Source organism: Hydra vulgaris, chromosome 11 (genome assembly GCF_038396675.1).
Source record: "Hydra vulgaris chromosome 11, alternate assembly HydraT2T_AEP".
NCBI lineage: Eukaryota > Metazoa > Cnidaria > Hydrozoa > Anthoathecata > Hydridae > Hydra > Hydra vulgaris.
The window spans coordinates 14,288,205-14,311,458 of NC_088930.1; the positions used below are offsets into that span (position 1 = coordinate 14,288,205).

Below are 23,254 nucleotides of genomic sequence, written 5' to 3' on the forward strand. Positions count from 1 at the left end.
ACGTCTGAAACGGCTACAGCTTACAAGCCATCTTCTGACTGGCAGATAGGAATAAGTGAAGGCAGAAATCGACGGGGAATAACATGGAAGTAAAAACTCTTTTTTACATCCGGGATCCTCATACTTCACAATTTGCGTGATATATTGGCTGGTGCGCACATGAGAGGCTAACCATTCCTAATCCTTCAATAAGAGATGAGCTCCGCTTACCTTCTATATCAATATACTCAACTACCGTTGGAAACTGATCAGTCATCAGACCTCAAAAGATCGAGGCACAAGTCTTTCCAGCGAATTCAAAAATTCTCCAAAAGAAGATCCACTGTTCTACCTTACATATAAAACGCAATGCAGATAACTAATTGCTAAAGTCTTGCTGTATATTGTATTTTGATAAAGAGTTGATATTAAAAATGAATTTAAATTCCTTGAGAGTCTAGATGAGTTCCATCATGAAAGGGAGAATCAATCCAGCTAAATCAACACTGAAGACATCCATTGGCTTGACCATATATATACATTTACATACATACATGTATATATATATATATATATATATATATATATATATATATATATATATATATATATATATATATATATATATATATATATATATATATATATATATATATATATATATATATATATATATATATAGTATCGGACAAACGAAAAAATAACTATGTAACTGTTTAGAGAAAAAGTTCTTCAAGTTTTATTCATCACAAAGTTCATTATTTGTACACAAAAATTAATAAATTAATCAAAAGTTTAAAAAAAAGTTGATTTCCTTCTGGACAAAACAAGTGCAACTCAACAAAATGTTGACCAAGCTGTATTTCGCTATCAATATTTCGTGGCGAATCCTTTGTTGTCGATCACAGCCTTGCATCTTCGAGTCATAGATTCGATCAGGTGATCAATGAAACTTTGTGGAATCGCTGCCCAGGCTTTTTGGATTTGTTCAAACAGTTGATCATTATTACGAACACCTTCACGATTAATTCTGCGGTTGACGATCTCCCGCAGGTTCTCGATAGGGTTGAGATCCGGAGATTGAGGTGGTTGTCTTTCAACCACTGCTTGACTACTTTTGCAGTGTGTTTCGGATCGTTGTCTTGCTGAAAAACCCATTTTATTGGCATATTCCATTCAGCATGAGGTAACAACATCTTTCAGGATATTTTTATACATGAAACAGTCCATTATTCCATCGTTTCGATGTATTAGACCTAGACCGTTAGCAAAAAAACACCCCCAGACCATTACATTGCCTCCACCATGCTTCATAGTCTTATGGCAGTAACGTAAATCGAGGCGTTTTCCGGCCGGTCGACGTACACGGCAAATGCCATCGCTCCTAATGATGTTGAACTTCGATTCATCACTGAATAGGACAGTTCGCCATTTCTGCACATTCCAGTCAATATGAGATGTAGCAAACAGGAGTCTTTTCTTCTGGTTTTTTAGTTAAATCAGCGGTTTCTTTGGAGGACGTCGAGAAAACAATCCGGCTTCAACAGCACGTCGTCTGATTGTTCGGTCCGATACAGGCAGCTCTAATTGCTTTTGTATCTCGACTAATGATATCCAGGGATCCTTCTTGACGATCATAGAATCCTCTCTATAAGTGGTGGAACGCGGTCTTCCAACTTTGTTATCTGCTGCCAACTTCCCCGTAGAACGATATTTGGAACAGTCTTGATACGGTCCATTTTTTCACGCGATATTTATCACAAATACTTTTTTGTGGCACTCCACTTACGTATTCGCCAATAATTTTCTTTTTTAGTTCCAATCCAAGACTGTTGGGAGCCATTTTTGCACTTGAAGTCATGAAAATAATAAAAATAAATAATCACGCTTCTCAAGGCTTGTGATGATACAATAATGCTCTGTGGAACACAACGTCTTGGTTGGATGTGGACTGTATTAATGTAATGAAACACATGTTGTATTTCACTTCTTGTATTGATGTTCTTCGATAAAACACTTTGATAAAACTCACTTCGATAAACTGTCTTGATAATACTGACTAATTGACTTCCATATACTGACTGAATTACATGTCGATTTACATGTCTCTTATATAGTAAAATAAACCTGTGTGAACCTGTTCTGGAAGATTCTAGGTGCTTCTTTTCGATGCTTCCGAATGTTTCTGGATATTTCTGGATGCTTCCAGATGCTTCTTCTGGAAACTCCTGGAAGCTTCCATTAATTATTAAAAAACTTCCGTGACGTTGACACGGACCAGACTTAAGAAAATGAAACAAACCAAAAAAGTTGCACTTGTTTTGTCCGCTGCAAAATAGCACTTGTCAACGAAGTTCTGCCTGTGTGCTGTCACCTGTCAGCTGATTGCTCATGTCATTCTATGACTTCAGACTCCTGAACTGTTTGCTGTGGTAGTATAGTTCGTTTCGTTTTTAAGACATGTAAAATTAGGAACGCTTTTTAGCATTGTTCGATGTTGGTTGCAAATGTTTTGTCCAATACCGTATATATACTTAAATTTTAGAAAAAACAACTTTTAATGGAAATATTTTATTGATACTTTACAAAGTGTTTGTTATGAGAGTAAGTCTTTCTTTTGTCAAGTTTTATTTGATAGGCTAATATACACACACACACACACATATATATATAAATATAAATATATATATATATATATATATATATATATATATATATATATATATATATATATATATATATATATATATATATATATATATGTATATATATATATACACACGAAAATAAAGTTTAAAGGAATATTAACACGAATTTTTCTTCTTTAATTATTAGTTACAATAAATAAAAACATTACGTTCCGTTACGCTGACTTCATAAAAACATGTTACATAGTTTTCCATGTTATTAAAAAAAAAATTTAAAAATTCTTTAACATGACGTCCTTTTCTGATTTTTTTTTTCAGGGAATTTTTTTTTTACCTCATTTTATTTCAACAAATATATATATATATATATATATATATATATATATATATATATATATATATATATATATATATATATATATATAGACACACACACACACACACACACACACACGTGCAAATACGTTCTTAGAAAGAAAAAACAACACGTAACTTCAGCGTTCAAACTACTTCTTGATAAGGTGGTGACAAGTTTTGCTGTTAAAAAAACACTTTTAATAGTAATTCGCTTATGAACTCACGGTATTTTACTCTCAAAAATGAATAAATAAAATTATGTGGAAACTATTAAAGGAACTATTTTTTGTCTTATGCCCAAATTGCTTATTCTCTGCATCGTCGGATCAATCCGAAAATTTCAGGATTGTTAAAAACCATCAGCATTGTTATAAAACTTATTAGATTTGTATAATATAATAATTCACGACATCGATGACAAACTACTGAGTACCAAATTCGTAAAAAAAATCATTGTGTTTTATCAGCAAATACAACCCTCCATTCATCGACTCCTAAATGACATCTGGATAAATCCCAACCTGCCACTTTTAGATCATTAATGAATGTTGGAAAAAAGTTTTTAAGAATTCTTTCCATTTCCACGCGATTATAACACTTAGTGGCAATGGTGTTTTCTGAAAATAAATTTTACGCTACAATTATAAGAGATTTATTTAAACTTCAAAACGAGTTTAGTAAATAACAATAACAACAACAAATAAAATTTTTTTAATATTAAATGGTAAACTCGGAGTTATGAAGGTCAAAGAGGAAAACATCTTATTAATGTTTCGTTAGTGTAAAATAAGAAAATATTCTGCGCGAAAATGGAGTATAGATGGTAAAAAACAAATACATGAAATATTTCCACTTTTTTACACCGATAAAACGTCAATGAAACGGCTTCTCTTTAGACCTTATACTTTGACGAACAAACGAAGGAAAGGAGAAAGACTTAAAATTGCCAAGTTTTCTGAGGGCATCATTAATGCATTAACCCAGAGCTTAACAAATTTTCAGAAAACATTAAAGCTTTAAAAATTAAATAAAAATCAATAATAAAATATATACCCCATAAATAAAGATACAAATTCTCACTTTTGGTATCCGATGTGTTTATCTAAAAACGTTTTATGATTATTTTACATGTTAAAGTGTATTGTTTTATATATTTATATTATATACGATCTTTTTTTATAATATTTTATTTATAATAATATTAATTTTACTATATAATAAATATATTGTATATTATACTATAAAATAACGTCAAACTATTAACTACAGCATATAATATTGCTAAAAAAAAAAAGTTTACATTTTTGTTCAATGACAAATCCACAAGCATAGCAAGGAATGAGCTTTGCAAAACTTCATGCTCTGATGTATCTTTATATAGCGAAACATGTATCGTGGCTGAATAGAAATGATTTAAAAGTCTTTAATAGAAGAGTTCAATATTATATCAAAAAATAGAAACAACCTTATTACTTACAAGTTTTACTGTTATATATTACTTACAGGTTTTACTGTTATACCCCAAACTAAATCCAGGCAGATCAAGTATTTCGTCACTAACAAACAAATGATTTAGTTTCATCCAAAATAAAATAAAATCATAAAAAAACACATTTATCATATATCTTGAAAAGATTTTATCTAATATGCAGTTTTTTTTTACAAAGAAGTCTCCCTAAAGCATTATATGAATAACAACAATTATAAATAACTAGATAAAACTTAATGAATGAAATGTGAATTTTGAAAAAACAATTTTTAAATTAGAAAAAAAAATTTCAAGTCATAAATTTCATATATTTTAAAGTTTAAATCTCTCACATGGTTATTTTAAAACTCTTACACGGTGACTTTAAAACTCTCATGATGATTTAAAATCTCTCATAAAGCGATTTAAAATTTCTCACATAGTGATTTAAAATCACTTCTCACATGGTGATTTAAAATCATCTCTCAAAATGTTTAGTTTTATTTTTACTCCGTCATATTTCTTTAATTTTTAAAGAATCTATATTAGCCCATTCTATTTTGACCCTCATGAGCAAGTTTTAATACACGAAGTGTCATAAAATGTTCCCAAGGTATTGTTTTCTTAATGAAATTTTTTTATTTTTTATTTTGGACTTAGGATAGTTTTGTTTTACAGCAATGATGTCATTTTAAAGCTTATTTTAACTACGTGGCATTATTTTTAATTTATACTTTTAAGATCAACGAGACGATTGGCAAATGTATATTTAATGAGCCTGCTGTAGAGATGATACTCAAATCATGGTAAAACCATACAAGGTGTTTAGATCCATTTACCGTGGTGCTGAAGTTAGCATCTTTTGAAAGAGATCACTATATAGAAATGGTAAAAGTTCTGTATTTAACCCTAAGGGAGGTCCCAAAATTGATTTAGTTTCATATTATAAAATAGGATAAATCAAAGCTGAAAGCCTTTTGAAAGCAGTTTGTTGATAAAGATCAATCACTAGGCCTTGCATTGTGTATTTCACCAGACTACTGGTTAATTTTTAATATTCTAGGTTATGGTTTGAAAAAATAAAAAAATGTTCTACAGTACAATTTATTCAAGATAATGAAGAGCGTGCGATGATCTTGGAGAAGCTTTATTGGCTAATTCATATAAAGAGTTCTTGTAAAAAAAACATTAAAAAAGAAGGAGACTGGATTCAAGGAGCTAGTTACAACGACTGCCCCATTACTTATGGCTAAGAGTCAATAACTCAAAACAACTTAAAATACATTTATACATTTTGATCTAGTTTAGTTTACAACAAAAAATCAAAAGAGCTTTAGCCAATCTTTTAAGGTAACCATTTTGGATTTAGATTTGTTCGATCCAAGACCCCAAACAGTAAAAACATCATGTGATACCAAAATGAGGTGAAAATAATAAAGTTTGTCACAAGACTGGAAATGACTTTTAAGATCAACAAAAAGTCACTTAATAATAGTCAAAGTTTTAATTTATCTATCGTAATCAGCGAAAGATAGGTACTATATATTTCTTAAATTGAAAAGCACAGTGGTTTTTTTTTGTGCAGAAACACATTAAGAAAATATTGTTGAAAAAATTAACTGGATTCGACATCAGAATCTATTCGCATTAATGCTTGGAAATTGCTCTAAATTTAGTAAAAAAAATCACAAAAAGCTTAACTTTGAACAATCGGCGCAAATACTTCTAACAAGAAAAAATAAATTTTTTTTTCATATAAATATGACCTCTACGCCATTCCGCATAAAAATTGGTTGTCAAAAAAAAATTATGGGACTAGCTAATCTATATTCTTATAAACATTTGAAATAACAGAGCAGCTGATATCTATTTAATGAAAATTACTCAAATATTTATATTGGTTAATTCAAAAAATATATATAGTAAAATGCACAATGTCTAATTACTTTTAAAATATAAACTCACCATTTTAAAACATCAGCATATTGACATCCAAGATGTACACTGCATTTAAAACCAGGTCCTGAATATAGAAATAATGAAAAACAAATATTATACTTTTAAAAATAATTTTAAAAATAATCTTACAACTTGGTAAGTATATAACAAAACAAAAACTTTTAATAGGTTAACAACAATTACTTCGTAAAACAGGATCAACCTTGTTTACTTCCTTTGGGGTTAAAACTTTTCCATAAATAAAGTAATGCTTTACCAAGATATGCAATCTTGGAAGATTAATTGTTTCCATTACAACTGTAGAAACAGCTTGATAGTTTGCATACAAGTGTAAAAATGTAAAAACCAAGAAGAAGTACCATGTAAGGCTTTAATCAAATAAATTTAGTTAGATATAGTCAGAGAATGTGTGTACATGTATATATATATATATATATATATATATATATATATATATATATATATACATATATATATACATTGATTTTTATTAATGTTCAACCAGTATATATATATATATATATATATATATATATATATATATATATATATATATATATATATATATATATATATATATATATGTTTGTAAAAAAAAAAAAAACTATAAAAAAAACTTATTGCTTCCCTAACCCAAAACCCGAATTAAGGTAGCAGCAACTCCTTTGCATGTTCTTCATAAATAAGTCAATGTATGTACTGAAGCCCTCACAGCTCCTAAACTAGCATGATGTCAGATTGCTAATCTAAATGTGCCTTTAACATCACTAATATAAATATATGAGTGTATGTGTATGTGATTCTTTCCTCCTTTTTAAATTTATTTCTAAATATTAATACGCTAATGAATAGTGCGCATAGTTACGCCTAATGTTCGTTTTGTTAATTAAGGTTCTGTATTCTGTAAAATACACTATTTCTTAGTTTTTAAGTAGTTTCTTGACTTATTATGCGCGTTTATATGTTCCATGCGGTCTTACGAGTAAGGTCAAGAAGCAAATTAGAGCTGATATACTTTTATTTTCAAGAAGAATTGATATTGTTCATTGCTTAAAATAAAAATTTAAATAATCGTTTGTTTGTTGTTTTTATTTTTCTAATTTTTATAGCCTGAGTTCATTTTTTAGAAGAAGTTAAAACTAAAATGACTGGTAAAATAGTTTTTTTAGTACAATGTTTCTTTATTAGTAAACTGTTTCAGTTTTGTCGTTAGTCTTTTTAGAACATTTTAAGCAAGTATTGTTTTATTTTCTAGAGCAGTTAAGAGGAGCTGATGACTTTTTTAGTAAGTTCATTTTCTTATTTATAGATTAAGATTATTTTTTGTAGAAAGAATAATGAGAATAAAATTTTATTTATGTATTTAATATGAAAAGTTAAATAAAAAAAGACTGTTTTTTGTGGTCATGTAAGTTTATGTACATAAGTTTGCGTTTGTTTCAATCTATTTTATATTTCTCTATATCTATATGTATATTTTATATTCTTAGGAAAAATAATAAGGAACAGAAAAATTTAAAAAAATTCTTCTGGAATTTGTCAAAAGAATGTTGTGTTCATTTTAAGGTATCTGAATATGTATTTATTAGAAAATTTTAATTTTGTTCTTAAATGGTTTCATCTTTTTCATTACAATGTTGTGAATTGTAGTCTGCATTCTTTGTTATATTAAAAATAATTGATGCTAATAAATGTTGTTTTATAGTTGTTAAAGGTTTGCATATATGTTTATATTATGCTCAAAGTTAAAAAGTTTTTGATAAATATGTGTATGTGGTGATATATATTATATAGTTGTTTTATAAATGTGTTTATATAAATGTGTTTTTATAATAGAATGAAATGTATTTTATCTAATGTGTACATGATTGTTAAATGAGGTGTTTTTATATATTATATAACATTAAAAAAAATACTGTGTTTTTGTAGTTAGTATAACTATAAAACACAATATATTTGAGATATAGATCTAGAGCAAAATTCGTCAACCTTACCAGTCAAGCGGTGTTACTGCTTTAGGTCTAAGTGTTGTCTAGCCTTCAATATAACTATTCTGAAAATGCATAACATTACTTTTGATAATTTTTTGTGCAATGTTGTTACCTTTGGCTTATCTTTATGTTAGTGTCTGTTGTTAAAAATGATTAATAGGTAGTTTCATTACTAGAACTCACTGATTTTGTTTCTTAATATAAATAGCACAGTGAATATTATTATTATTAGTGCGCATAGTTACGCCTATTGTTTGTTATTAGTTATGTTTCTGTATTCTGTAAAATACACTATTGCTTAGTTTTTAAGTAGTTTCTAGACTTTTCTTAACCAAGAAAAGTCTTAATCTTTTTCTTTTTTTTAAAATTGTACTTTTAAATTTAAAGCTTCGTGTTATAGATGGTAATATTGAAAATATAGATTAATATAATTCTTAGATGGAGTCTAGCGTTAGAAGATATTTATGGGTAGTTTCATGCTTTCACATGCTTTTGATAATTGGGATAAAAGCCAGGACAACATTTTGTTATAAATAAAATTTTTCTATAGTATTGTTAAAACCTTTGCTCTTTGAAAAAAATGTTTCTGGCTTTTTAATAAAGGTATAATAATTTCTCTTGCATGAATGAACTGTGGTTTGGGATATAATTGTGTTATTATATGTTTGTTTTTCTATATTTAATATATCATTAATCATTTTCGTAAAATTTTATTTAAGTTTAATTGTTTATAATTTATTAAGATTTAGATTATTAGAAAATTCATGTTTACAGAGTTGCTATTAATCATAATCAAGTTGTTGTACAAAAGAAATTGTAGAGGTTTATTTATAAAATATGCTATATATTATAAAAAAAATTTTGGTTTTCATATGTTTTCACTAATAAATAGTTCAATATATATATATATACATATATATGTATATATATCCTTGGAGTCGCCGCAGTGTCATACCTTGTGTGTTAAATTAAATATAATTATAATTTGATATTTTATTACGAGATATATGTTTTTACATATATATATTCATATATATGAATCTTTTTAGATTTTTTCATGTTATTTTTAAATTTTTTGTTCGCGCAATTCAAGTTATATATGTTTATAATTTGCATATATGTATATATTATGTTCATAATTAAAAAGTTTTTGATAAATATATGTATGTGGTAATATGTGTTATGTAATTGTTTTATAAATGTGTCATTAAAATAGTATAAAATGTACCTATTGTGAATATAAATATAATATGAGGTTTTTGTATATGTTATATAAAGTTGAATAAATGTATTGTGTTTTATAGTTATTATGTATGTTTATATTATGTTGTTTTCATGTTTTCAAAGTGTGCGACTTGGCAAACGTGTTGAGCAAGATTTTGCGTAAAGTTGTTATTTATGTTACTAATGTTGTTACATTTGGCTTACCTTAATGTTGGTGTCCATTGTTAAAAGTTATAAGTGGTTTTATTATTGAAACTCACTGCTTTTAATCATTCACTAAAAGCCACTCAAGAAAAATCATTTTGCCATATATACATTTTGTTTATATCTCAATTTGAATTTTTAGAACCATGAAGTAAAAACATGATTTGTTTTCTAAAAGCTAACATGAAATAACAATATTTAACAACTACTACTCTCTTATCATGACATCTTATCTCTATCAGATATATTGATTTTCGATTCATATTTGATTTTTTTCTTTGTATTTACTTATCAATTACATTTTTTCATTTCAGATTTATCATATCATGGATTTATGCGATATAAAAGAACAAATGTATGTAAATTTTTATGAATTTTTTCTAGGCTTTTCTAAATGTGTTTCTTATTCACATTTTATTTTACAAGCAAGGTCTGCAAGCAAATTTGAGCTGAAAATTTTTTTTAGCTTTTAAGGAGAATTGGCGTTATTCTTTGTTTTATTTAATTTGTTTAAATATAGTAGTTCTAAAAAATGTTTGTTTGTTCTTGGTTTTTTACTTATCTGTTTTCAGAATCTTATAAACTAGGCAACTCAGCTAAGCAAGTTTTGTTTTATTTTTAAGTGCTATTGGAAAGAGCTGAAAGTTATTTTTTAGAGTGATTGAAAAGAACTGAAGTGTTTTTTAGTTACTTCACACGGTGTAAGTGATACTGGTTTGAGTAAGTTTACTGATTTGTTTTATTTTATATTGGATTTATTTTATACTAGCATGAGTTACCCGGCGTTGCCCGGGCCAATATTTAAACTGGCTTACCTGATATCTGTACACAAAAATGGGCCCAAAAAATGGGCCCCCTGACCCCGGGGTTAGGGGGGCCTATTTTTGGGCCCCTGACCCCGGGGGTCGGGGTACGGGGTCAAAACCCAGCTAAGAACCTTCTCCTCCTCGAGGACTACCCCCATGCCAAATTTCATCGAGATCGGTCCAGCGGTTAGGATTTCTATAGAGAACAAACAAACACACACACAAACACACATTGCCCTTTATATATATAGCTGGAGTTACCCGGCGTTGCCTGGGCCAATATTTAAACTGGCTTACCTGATATCTGTACACAAAAATGGGCCCAAAAATCGGCCCCCCTGACCCCAGGGTCAGGGGGGCTCATTTTTTAGCCCCCTTGACCCCGGGGATCGGGGTACAGGGTCAAAACCCAGCTAAGAACCTTCTCCTCCTCGAGGACTACCCCCATGCCAAATTTCATCGAGATCGGTCCGGCGGTTAGGATTTCTATAGAGAACAAACAAACACACACACAAACACACATTGCCCTTTATATATATAGCTGGAGTTACCCGGCGTTGCCCGGGCCAATATTTAAACTGGCTTACCTGATATCTGTACACAAAAATCGGCCCAAAAATCGGCCCAAAAAATTGGCCTCCCTGATCCCGGGGTCAGGGGGGCTCAATTTTTAGCCCCCTTGACCCCGGGGGTCAGGGTACAGGGTCAAAACCCAGCTAAGAACCTTCTCCCCCTCGAGGACTACCCCCATGCCAAATTTCATCGAGATCGGTCCAGCGATTTGGATTTCTATAGAGAACAAACACACACACACACATTGCCCTTTATATATATAGAAGATTTGATATATATTATATTAGATATATATTTTGTGTATTTAACATGAAAAACTGCCTGTAATTGACACTAAAGTTTATAAACTTAAATCTGCCTATATTTCAGTATATATATATATATATATATATATATATATATATATATATATATATATATATATATATATATATATATAATTACTTTAGAGTAAAATATACTGACTGACATTGCTTCAATATTTTATACAAGATTGTGCATTTATTATTTTTGTTCATTAAGGTAAAAATAATTTTGTGCATTGTAGATTCTTTGTTAAATTAAAAATAATTGATGTAAATAAATATTGTTTAATATTTTTGATAAACGACTTATGTATGTAAACGAATAAAAAGATATGGATTTCAATAAATCTTAAGTTTAAATAAAGTCTTTGATTAGAAGATCACAATTTGTAAGATTCTTTTAAGTTCATTTATTCAATTGTAACAATAGTAAGATTACTGGTAATATGATAAAAGTGAAATTGAAATAGATATTATTAAGCTCAACAAAGTTATTAATGTAAAATGCTAATAGGCAACTTTAAAATAGTTGTCAAATGAAAAAAAGAGATCTAGGCAGGATGAAATTAATCGTTGTTGAAATGTAAGAAATGTAACTCGAAGTGCAGAAAACTTACTTGACAGAATTCAGTGTCAAGCAGTGTTAATGTCTGTTAATTTGATTTTACTTTAGACACTTCAGAACAAAGCAAAGTATGAGTTTAACTATTTATAGTAACAATTAACACTTTTAAATCTAAATAATTTTTTTTTTTTTAATAATTTATTAATTAATTATTAATTATAATTGTGTTCTTTTTTTTCATTTTTTTTTTTTAGTTTGTCTATCCTTTGTCATTTTTTGATTAGTTAGCTAACTGTTGAAACATGGTTTTAATTTTTGTAAATTTAGTATGATATGAAATTTACTCTATTAATCATTAGTCAACAGTTAGAGAGAAGCTGGAGCTTAATTAAGAAATGCTGGAAATTAAATTAAATCAAGGTAAAAGTAATTTTGTTTACTGGCAACATAATAAAACCAGTTACTAGTATTTATTCCGTGCTTTTTTACATTTGTTAACATGCTGCTTTGGAAACACTTTCTTTCTCTCTCTCTCTAAGATGAGTGGGAGATTTAATAAAACTTATGTAATTACTGAGCTCTTACGTAATTCTTAATACCACAAATGATAATGACCATTTATAAGAAATATTTTACCAGTTGCTTGCTATTTTATGATATAGTTGCTCAAATTGTTTAACTATAATTGTCCCTTGATTGTTCAAATATTGTAATAAATAAAATCTTTTTAGTCCAAGTATTTAAGTTAATAAAATATCTTATTAAGTTGTGGTGTTATTTGCCAGCGTTACTATAGTAACAATGTATACATTGTCTAGCCTTTTTATAATCTTTTTTAATCATTCTGTAGACAGAATATATGAACCTGTCATTTCGAAAAGGACATAAGTCCAAAACTTTTAGCAGTTAGTTTATAAGTTTGAATTAAAAATTTCTGTATGATTTGTTTTTTTTATAAAAAATAAAAAATACATAAGTTATATACGTTCTTTATTTATCTACTTCTATGTTTAATTTCTTTAGCAACCTAGACATTATTTTAATAAAAATCATATTTTTGTTGATTTTGAAAAGTTTTAGTAAATGGGCTTGTGCCCTTTTCGAAATGACAGGTTCATATATTTTCTGTTATTATTATCCTAATTCTACTAACAATAAAATGCAAATAGTACTTTTGTAATTAAAAATTGTAATTTTTTTTTTAGGTATTTGCAGGCTTTCCTTGACTTTCCTTTTTTGGTACTTGTGTTGTGACAGATTTTAAAAAGAACTCAACTGATGTTAATGCGGTCTTTATGTCGTTACCTATAAGCAATGACGTTGTTGATACGGAGTCAAAGTTAAAAAATTTATAGATAAATTTGTATTTAATATTTTAGATAATATATCAAGTTATTAATGTGTTTTTATCGTTATCAATGGTTTAATAACTCATAACCCGTATTACGGATTGCTTACTGCTAGTCATTATCATTATGTTATGAACTCATATTAGTTAATAAAATTGTATTGAATATTCTCTGGTTATCGTGTTTTATACGTGTTTAAATGCGAGTTTGATACTCAGTAGGCGTCGTATTGTATACCTGTCTTTATACGCATCTGATGTCTATTTTTAATTCTATAGCATGAAGTAATGCTATTCCAGATTATAATTATTTAGGAGAAATGAATCAAATTTGTCAGCACTATGGTGCTAAGAAATTTCCAGATGAAACACATTTTCTATGTTGCCATAATGGAAAGGTAGCTTTGCCTCCGCTTTCATCTTTTACACAAGTTTTACAGGATTTATTTTACAGTTATGTAGATCGTAATGCTAATGTTAATTTTTTTAAACATATTTGAAATTATAATGCCTGTCTTTCTTTCCCTTCATTTAAAGCAACTGTAGTTCAACCAATAAATCACGGGCCTCCATGTTTTAAAATATGTGGCCAGATTTATCATCGTGTAGGTAATCTTAGGCCAGATCAAGGTATTCCACCAATATATTCTCAACTATATATATATGATCCACTTGCAGCAGTAAATTTTAGAATGCATTAACGTGGTAATGGTCTTTTTTTACGTGATTTAATGTTTCAACTGCAAACTATAATTACTAAACAATGTCCAATTGCTCATGCATTTAAAAACATGGCTGAAGTAAAAGATGAAGAAATTCGTCAAGCGGCTATAGAAGGTTGCCGAGCTTCTGTTGTAAAAATGTCTTTACTTGAAGGGGTTGATAAACGTCGCTATAATTTACCTTCACACAATGAAGTTGCAGTTGTATGTGTTGGCAAAGATGGTGCTCCCCCAACTTCCAGGGAAGTTGTTTTTTACCCAAGAGGTCATCCTTTAAAAATTGTATCAAGTATGTCAGCCAACTTAGATCCTATGATTTATCCTCTCTTTTTTCCCAAGAGGTGATGCTGGTTGGCATAATCAGTAGTGCATAACCCTAGGCGTGCCTCACTGGTTAGAAATCATGTTACATTATCTCTGTTCTACAATTATAGACTTTCTGTTCGGCAATTTTTCTGTTCATTATTTTATGGCAAGAAACTATTTCAACAATATGCTGTAGATGCATATGTAAAAATTGAAGACCAGCGTCTTGCTTTTATCAGAAATAATCAAGATAAACTGTGAAGCGAGCAGTATGATGCCTTACATGAACATGTTAACAACATTGCAAACGAACGTAATGTTAGACCAGGGCGAGTAGTTGTTTTGCCATCATCTTATGTAGGAAGTCCGAGAGCTTTAAAAGAAAACTTTGAAGATGCTATGGCAATTATTAAAAAGTATAGTAAACCAGATCTTTTCATTACTTTTACTTGCAACCCAAAATGGCGTGAAATAACAGAAAATTTATATCCGGGTCAGGCTGCGAATATTTTGTTCTTTTTTAATTTTTTTACTTTTTACTTATTTTTGTATAACTTCCTACTAGCATGGAATCACGTAGCTTTTTTAATGTTTAATCGTTCTATCAATAATAAATATTTTTTTTATTTTAGTATGGTTTTTTTTACAATAGGCTATGCTTGACTCTTCGGTCCTGGAGATGGCGGCTATTATAACTCATTTGGAAAAAGAACCTTTAACGTTAATTGTTTTTTAAGAAAAATATGTTTTATATAGATTTTTTTTAAATATTTTTGTTAAATATTTAACTATTTATCATGTATATACATTTATTTTTACACAATTTTAAATATTTAATTTTCAAAACTGTTTTACATGGTTTTAACACCTCTTTTATAGCCTTTTTTAGCTCATTAGGCCGGGTGAATAAAGGAAAGCAATTGCTTTTATTCTACGCTTTAAGACTAATTGCTCACCTTTAAGTGGAAATATTTATCGATTTTGCTCAAATTTGTATTAACGTAAAGCGTAACAATTACTTCAAAAATGTTGAATAAAAGCAATTGCTTTTTTTTTATCAACCTGACTTATACAAAAATTAATAAAAAGTTTTAAATATAACTAATAATTTTAACGCAAAGTTAAGACAAACGCAAGGCAAAATATATTCCGGACATTTTTCGCTAAATATTTTCTGCATTAGTATAAATTTGGATTGGATGAATGCTGAAATAAATATATGTTAATATACGTTAATATAAAGTAAATCGACATATTTGTTTACCGTATTTTTTATTTTTTTTTAATTATTATAATTTCTGCTAGATTATTAAAAAAAAAGATAGCTTGAGTAATAAGCTTTAATATTATAGGAGCAGTAAACAGGGATTAGCCTTATCTGGAATTGCGGATATATTTTTCAACTTATAGTTTTTCCGGATATCCAAAACAATTTCTTTTCATACAAGTTTACAAGTTATATATTAATAAGTTATATTAAGATACAAGTTAAGGTATAATTTTTGTAAATATTTATTTTTTAAGCTTAACTCATCACTCTAAGCAAAATAAAGAAAAGTTTAAAAAAAAATTAGTAACTACTCAACTAAAAGCAAAATTAAGAGAAAGGAAAGGGAAAATATATTTCCGATATATAACCTAAACAATTTTTCAAAATTTTTAAATAAGACTTGGATGATCTATGCATATAATTCAAGTCATATTTTAACAAAACGATTTTGTTGTGGTTTGCGCATTTAATGCCCGAACGCTGCAAAATAAATGGTTAACTGTATCTTTAATGAAGCTAACAGTTTTGTTTAACTACGAAGCCAAGAAAAATAAAAGTAAGCAGAACTAAAAAAGTATTAAAAAATTTATATTTAGAGATTTTATTTAGAGAAAACAAATTAAGTTATTATTAATAATTTATTTACTTCAAACTCGTATTACGGGTTGCCTACTGCTAGTATTTATAAAACATCTTTATCCTAATTAATCAAAAAAAAAATCATCAACATTAATTTACCCAAGACAAAAAAAACTTTGGCCCAGCCTCAAAGTCCATTCCCTGTCCTTCATAATACTTAATACTAAATTAGTATTTTTCTTTAGGTTTCCTTTTTAAATAAAAAAACCATTTGAAACAAACAAAATAGTGATATAAACATGATATAGTATAAAAGGAGATATTAAATTTTTAGTTTTTGCAGAAACATGTAGACAGATTTAGAAAAACATGTCAGTAACAGATTTTATTAAAAAAGTAACTATAAAAAAACACATTTGGAGGACAATCATGCAACAAAAAAAATTTAAGAAAGTGAATAAAATAAAGTCTATATACAAACATTTTGACTGATTTAAACTAAATCTTTAACTTAATTTGAATATTTAAATCTTTTATTTTATTCGATTTAAAGCAAAGTTGTTTATACATATTAACTCAAATTAATTAAAAAAGTAAATGTTTCTAGTTATTTTAAACAGAAAAAAAATGAAATACACTTACAAAAGATTATCCACAACTAAAGGAGTGATTAAAAAACCAGCAAATAAGGCCATCAAATTAACTAGAGTTTCCTGTGAAACAAATAATTTCACATGAATTACAAATAAACAAAAAACCTCAAATAAATGATTAATAAAATTCTTAGAACAAGTTTTTTTCGATTTTCCATAAAAAACATTTAAAAAAAAGGTAACTTGCTTTTTGAATTTTTTGGTACAAAAGTATATAACTTTATTTTATAAAAAATCACCTGACTCCCATCTTTAGCTGAAACATCAGCCATGTTGTTTCGGCGTGCTTGATGAAGTGTTAAGGCAGCACGTGTTGCTCCTCCAGCCACACCAACTATAGACTAAAATTATTTTATTCTGTTTTCTAATTTTAAATCATAAATTTATTTCTACATTATTAAATATATCTATATATATATATATATATATATATATATATATATATATATATATATATATATATATATATATATATATATATATATATATATATATCATTTAAATGAATTCAGTAAACATATTGATATAAGATAACCACCGCATGCTATATATTAGCTAAAAACATGCAAAATAGTCCACATGCTTTCAAATTTTTTGCTATGTTTTGCACTCCTAATTTTAGGTTTTCAAGTATTTTTTTCAATTACCATAGAAAAAAGAAAGATTGAGCTTTCTTAAAAAAACCAAGGAGGAATAGTATTCCCATATGCACACACATCACACTCCTCATAGCCTTATATCAGAACAAGTTGGACCCCTTTCCTTTTGTAAGTCAGCAAAAAACAGGTTTTTGGTTATGGCTTTCAATACACGGTCAGTTCAGTATATATATAGTATTTTTTTTTTCTACTTTGTTATAGTTTTTCAAAATACATTAGGCACAAAGGATAGCAAATTAGCAATACTCTCAGTATTAAAACTTTTCACTAATTACTACTACTTTTTGAAGACTATTCTCTTTTACAATATTATCCTAAAGATATATACAACTAACTTCAAGAACAGTGAGCAGAGTTGGTGCAAAAGAGAACCAAACCTATATGACCTACTGTAGAGATACCATTTAAATGTATCCCCTTCATTAATATCTAATTTTCTTTGGCTTAAATGAAACACATAATTTAATATAAACCTTCTGAAGCTACAACTTAATATATCTTCTCTTTAAACATAACTATTCTACAGACTTATGCATAAACTGATTACTTTTCTGAAATGTTTTCTAATAAAATTCATGATTAGCTATTATTTCTGATTGCTTTCATATCTATCTGACTTGCATATTGCTGATTGCTCTCAGGTAGCGAAGCTTGTCACCATCATTTTGATAACCAGCAACTTTGGCTGCCAGTCTCTCTGCCAACTGCACATACTTGTTTCTTTGGTTCTCCAGATTTAGCACTTCTGCATTCTGAGCAGTTAAACGATGATTTGCCATGTCCCTTGAAAAGTGTCCAGATGAGTCCATTGAACACATAAATAGTGCCTGCAGTGCATTATGAAATCCTTTGCAGCAGTTAGTCATTTTTGGTGCACAGGCTAAATGATTCCAAATTGCAGGTGGGAATCTGGAACTCCCAAACACCCCACCTACCCTTGGACCTCTGACATAAGTAGTCTCAAAATAAGAAAGTAAGTCATTTGTTGGGGGATTGCCTGGAAACATTGGAGCCATTTGATTCTTCAAACCTTTCATTAAGCTCAGCAAGTGGCACAAATGACAGGGAAGCTAGTGATTTCATTAAAATATTGAACTCCCATTTGTCTCAAATTCTTTCTTTAAACCAAGCTCTCCAACCTTTTGTATAATTGATTGAGAAAAGTGGAAAAAACAACCATAAATATTTGCTGCTGTAAACTCATCTTGAAAGCTGGAGATAACTGCTTGCTCAAAATCCAGAAGAATTTTGCGTGGATTAAGATTTGGCACAAGCCCTTTGAGCGCTACGACCATTCTGTGATAGGTTCCTCCAGTTTTATTTGGCAGCAAGAAGTAGTTGCAGGGGGGATATGAGTTTCCAACTTTGGCATGAAGACAATAGAGCTGAAAAAATATTTCTGGAACCACTTTAAAAGTGCTATCCCCAAACTAAGTGTCACCTTCAAGAAAGTGAAGCGAGTGATTGCTACCAATAGCAAGAATTTGCTGTGGATCTGCCCTTCCAGAATCATATAAAACAATGTCATTAAATTTTGGGGGAATATCAAAGTTCATTGATTTTGGAGAAGGCAAAATGGTTTTCGCATATTGTCTGATCCGCCTAACATTTCTCTCAACATCAGTTCGTTTCAGTAGTCTGGCAAGAACATCATTAGACTGCCCCTGAAGATGTTGCACCACAATATTCCTTGTAGATGTCTGGGATGTTGAAGCTTCCTGTCTGAGTTTGCTATGGCAGTTCTAGCCTTTTACTGTATTGGGTCACCAAGATGAGTGTGCTCAGTTGGAGGCTTTACAATCTGATTTCCAGATGTGGACATTCTTGAAGGACAAGTTTCATACTTTCGACAACGCCATACTTTAATGTCACCAGTGGTATGTGACCTGTGGAACAGGTAGTCATGACCATCAAGCTATTAAACATCCTTGTTCTTCTCTGACTTTAAAAATGCCATTTTTATTTAAATTTTAAACTTTGGACCATAATTAGATAGACTTGACAGGTCAAAATATGTAAGAAGAATGAGACTGACTAAAAGTTTAGTCCTCCTTTTATAGCAGAAGGTGGGCTGTTTCACCAAAGTCATCTCTCCATTGTACTAACAGGAAGAGTATAGAAGTAGGTATGTGAGAAAAAAATCACTTGCCTGTAAAACTGGAAGGGGTGTAGTGTGGGAGAAAAAAAGTTTACCCTCTTCCCTTACTGCTGCTCAAGCAGAAAAGAGTGTGGGAGAGGAAATGCTTTCTTTTCCCTTGCTTAATTCTGCTTGAGCAGCAGTAAAGGAAGACATCCTTTTATTCAGGCAGGAAAAAGTGTGTGAGAGGAATTGCTTTTCTTTCCCACGCTTAATTCTGCCTGAGCAGCAGTAAAGGAAGGCAACCTTTTATTCAGGAAAAAGAGTGTGGGAGAGGAATTGCTATTATTTCCCACACTAATTTCTCCCCGGAAGAAAATGTGGGAGTGTCTGTGTAACAGAATGTATGGGTAGGACATTAAGGTTATATCTCAGTTACCAGATAACTGGAGTCTCAGAATGTCAGCAAAAATTTAAGGAAATTTGGTGATATCTAACAATTGTAAACATTTTCTTCTTGCAAGATGTGTCTTAGATAATAATGGTGGTGGTTGCACATTTTCAGGTCTGCCACATTTAAAGGTTTTAACAATTTTCCTAATATGAAAATGATAAGTTTCCCGTGAACTTTTTGTCAATTTAAAAAATTCTTACAAAAAAGCATGTAATGAATTGCCCGTGTACTGAATTGCCCGTGTACTGAATTGCCCGTGTACTGAATTGCCCGTGTACTGAATTGTCCATGTACTGAATTGCCCACATACTGAATTGCCCGCGTACTGAATTACCTACGTGTACTGAATTGCCCACGTACTGAATTGCCCCCGTACTGAATTGTCCTGTACTGAATTGCCCGTGTACTTAATTGACATGGAACTATTATACACATAACATATACAAAGATATTATGCACTATAACAAACAAAAGGGAGAGAATTTTTAAAAAAGCTTATTTGCTGTTTTATAAAGTGTTTTGTTTACTAAATAGTTTTTAAATTTTTAAAAGACATTACGCCAATTTAGCCAAAGTGGTTAGCTCGCAGAATTTTTGAAATGCATTGCCATGTTTGGAACCCTATCATTGGGACCTTTTCTTTTTTTTTTTTTTTAAAAAAAAAAATCTTTTTTGATTTTTTAAAATACAAATAAAGCATATTTGAAGTTCTATAGATATTATATACATAACATATAAAATTATTATCTACTATACAAATGAAAGGAAGAGAAATTTAAAAAAAACTATGGTCTGAAACTTAATAAAGAAAAATTTGATAAGACAATTCTGCAACTCCAGAAGGTGCAGGTATGGAGGCAAAAAAAAAAAAAAAAAAGCCCGAAGAGCTAGAAAAAACTTTTAAAAATTTTATTTTAACAATTTGAACCCTTGCAAAACAACACAGATGACAGAGCGTTAAACCACTAGTCTTTCGAATTTATGCATGTAATTGAAAAAAAACCATTTAATAAACTCTTATACTGCTTGCATTTAATCAACACCTTTCAAGCAGGTTCTTTAAATAGCAGCTTTATGGCATAGCATTTAATATAACATAATATAACAATAAACAAAATATGTTATGTGCAAATGTAAAAAATCCACTTATACAACGTTTTATACAGATCGTGTGTAATACAAGAATAATTTCTAATAATGACAAGTCTTTTTATTGCTTAAACTGTTTTGTTCTGAATTTTTGTATTTAGTTGTTGTATTTTAAAAAATCGACAAGGTTGAAAAAATACAAAACATATTTTCTCATCTAATATTCAACTTTAGATTTGCCTATCTTTTGATAAATTCTGATTGCTAAAACTATGCATTATTTTTAGTTTCACCATGTGTATAGCGTTACGTACAAATGTCTGTAAGTGTTAACATGTTTTTAGCATATATTAAGTTTGCAGACGGAACAATCATGCATAATATATGTATAAAAACAATTGGAACAATATATATATATACAACCCTCAGAATTAGGAAAAATGAGGTCGGCAAAAATTATTTGATATAAAGGTCAAACCATAAAACATAGAAACGAGGTCGGCATTTGCAGTCCTCAAATACTTTCAGATCGGCAGTTATTCGACCCTGATTCCGAGGGTTGTATATGTATATACATATATATATATATATATATATATATACAGCCCTCGGAATTAATGCTCATAAAACTAAAATTCCTAATTTAATAGTGAAAAAATCCCCTTCTCCAGATAAAGTTTGCCTAATTAAAGTTTAAAAATAATTCTAAAAATTATTGAAAATGAATTACTATTAAAAACTAATAAAAAAATAACATAAGAAATTATAATTTATTGTTTATAACTTGAAATAAAGTTGCCATTATTGGTATAACTAATGTGCTGGCACAACTGCAAAAATGTCTCTTGGAAAAAAAAATTTTGAGAATTGGGATTTTCCAAAAATCCTTAAAATTGCTCAGAAAAAAAAATTCATTTCTCAAACTTTGCAAAAAATTTTGCAATGCGCTCCAACAACAGCAAATACTATAAAAAAAAGTTACCAAGAAATAAAGTAGAATTTAAAAGATTACAAATTTGTTTGGTTTAACCAAGGAGTTGTAATAGACTGGAGAGGGAACGAAATTAAAATACATCATTTCTAAAGAAACAATCTTAGTTGTAACACAATTTTCTATTAAACACTGCATCATTATCATAACTTATAGTTAACCATTAACATTCCACCTTAAACAAAAATTATCCAATGATATTGTTTCAAAACATCATAGGCAATTGAAGCATTGCAAATAAAAAATGGAAGTTTAAAAAATTCGCAAACAATATTTAGAGTGTTTTTTTTTGTTGTGCTTTTTGAACGACTAATAAAAATTTCTAGAATTTGAATTTTTTTTTTTTTTTTATAAACATCTTCACTTCCAACAAGGCTGCAGGCAGCCACTAATTAAAGTTGGAAGTTACTGAAAGAAAAAAGATGAAGATTGTAGAGCAAGAGAACGATTGACAGGCGACTTAAAGGATTGCAAATTATATGAACCAGGAAAGCAAGATGAAGGAAGCGAATTCCAAAGAGTTGATGTTCGAGGAGAAAAACTAGACGAATAAGCGTTTTTGGAGCACTTAGGAACAGTCACAGAAAAAGGATGACACTTAATTGAATGACGAGTAACACGAGAATGAATTTTAGTAGATGGCACAAGAGACGCTAACTCTTTAGAGCTGTGTCCATTAAAGTATTTGAAAAGAGAAAGAGAAGCAACATTACGACGATGTGACAATGGTTGGAAGTTGGCTGCAAGTGCAGGTCCAACTATGTTTACAATGCGTTTTTGCACCTTGTCTAAAAGAGAAAGGGCATCATTAGAAGAACCGCCCCAGATATGGCAACAGATCTAAATTATTGCGATACCGATTGGCTGAAAAAAAATTGAGTTTTATCTGAAATAAAGTTCACCAGCCACTGTGAGCCCCATGCTGTAGCAGAAATGAGATCCTTTTCAAGCTCAAATGCCCCCTTCAAGCAATCAGAGGGTGTTGGTTTCTTACCACAACAAGAATAAATAGTAGTATCATCAGCAA

At 29.4% G+C, this 23,254-nt stretch overlaps 1 protein-coding gene and 1 long non-coding RNA gene across 2 annotated transcripts in view; one reads left to right on the top strand and one right to left on the bottom strand.

Moving 5' to 3' along the window:
* Positions 1 to 3,117: 3,117 nt before the first annotated feature.
* Positions 3,118 to 23,254, bottom strand: part of LOC100207745 (RUS family member 1) — a 32,484-nt gene continuing 12,347 nt past the window's right edge. The window contains exons 6-13 of the mRNA XM_065810197.1: positions 17,197 to 17,298; positions 16,947 to 17,017; positions 6,595 to 6,779; positions 6,418 to 6,475; positions 4,488 to 4,540; positions 4,285 to 4,382; positions 4,038 to 4,086; positions 3,118 to 3,601 (exon numbers count right to left, since the gene is read on the bottom strand). Of these exons, the coding sequence (XP_065666269.1) occupies positions 3,435 to 3,601; positions 4,038 to 4,086; positions 4,285 to 4,382; positions 4,488 to 4,540; positions 6,418 to 6,475; positions 6,595 to 6,779; positions 16,947 to 17,017; positions 17,197 to 17,298 (783 nt within the window). The 3' untranslated portion in view covers positions 3,118 to 3,434. The remainder of the gene's footprint in view (positions 3,602 to 4,037; positions 4,087 to 4,284; positions 4,383 to 4,487; positions 4,541 to 6,417; positions 6,476 to 6,594; positions 6,780 to 16,946; positions 17,018 to 17,196; positions 17,299 to 23,254) is intronic.
* LOC136087430 (uncharacterized) lies at positions 10,083 to 10,550 on the top strand. Its single transcript, XR_010641790.1, has 2 exons — positions 10,083 to 10,185; positions 10,454 to 10,550. It is a non-coding gene; the product is annotated as an uncharacterized LOC136087430 (long non-coding RNA).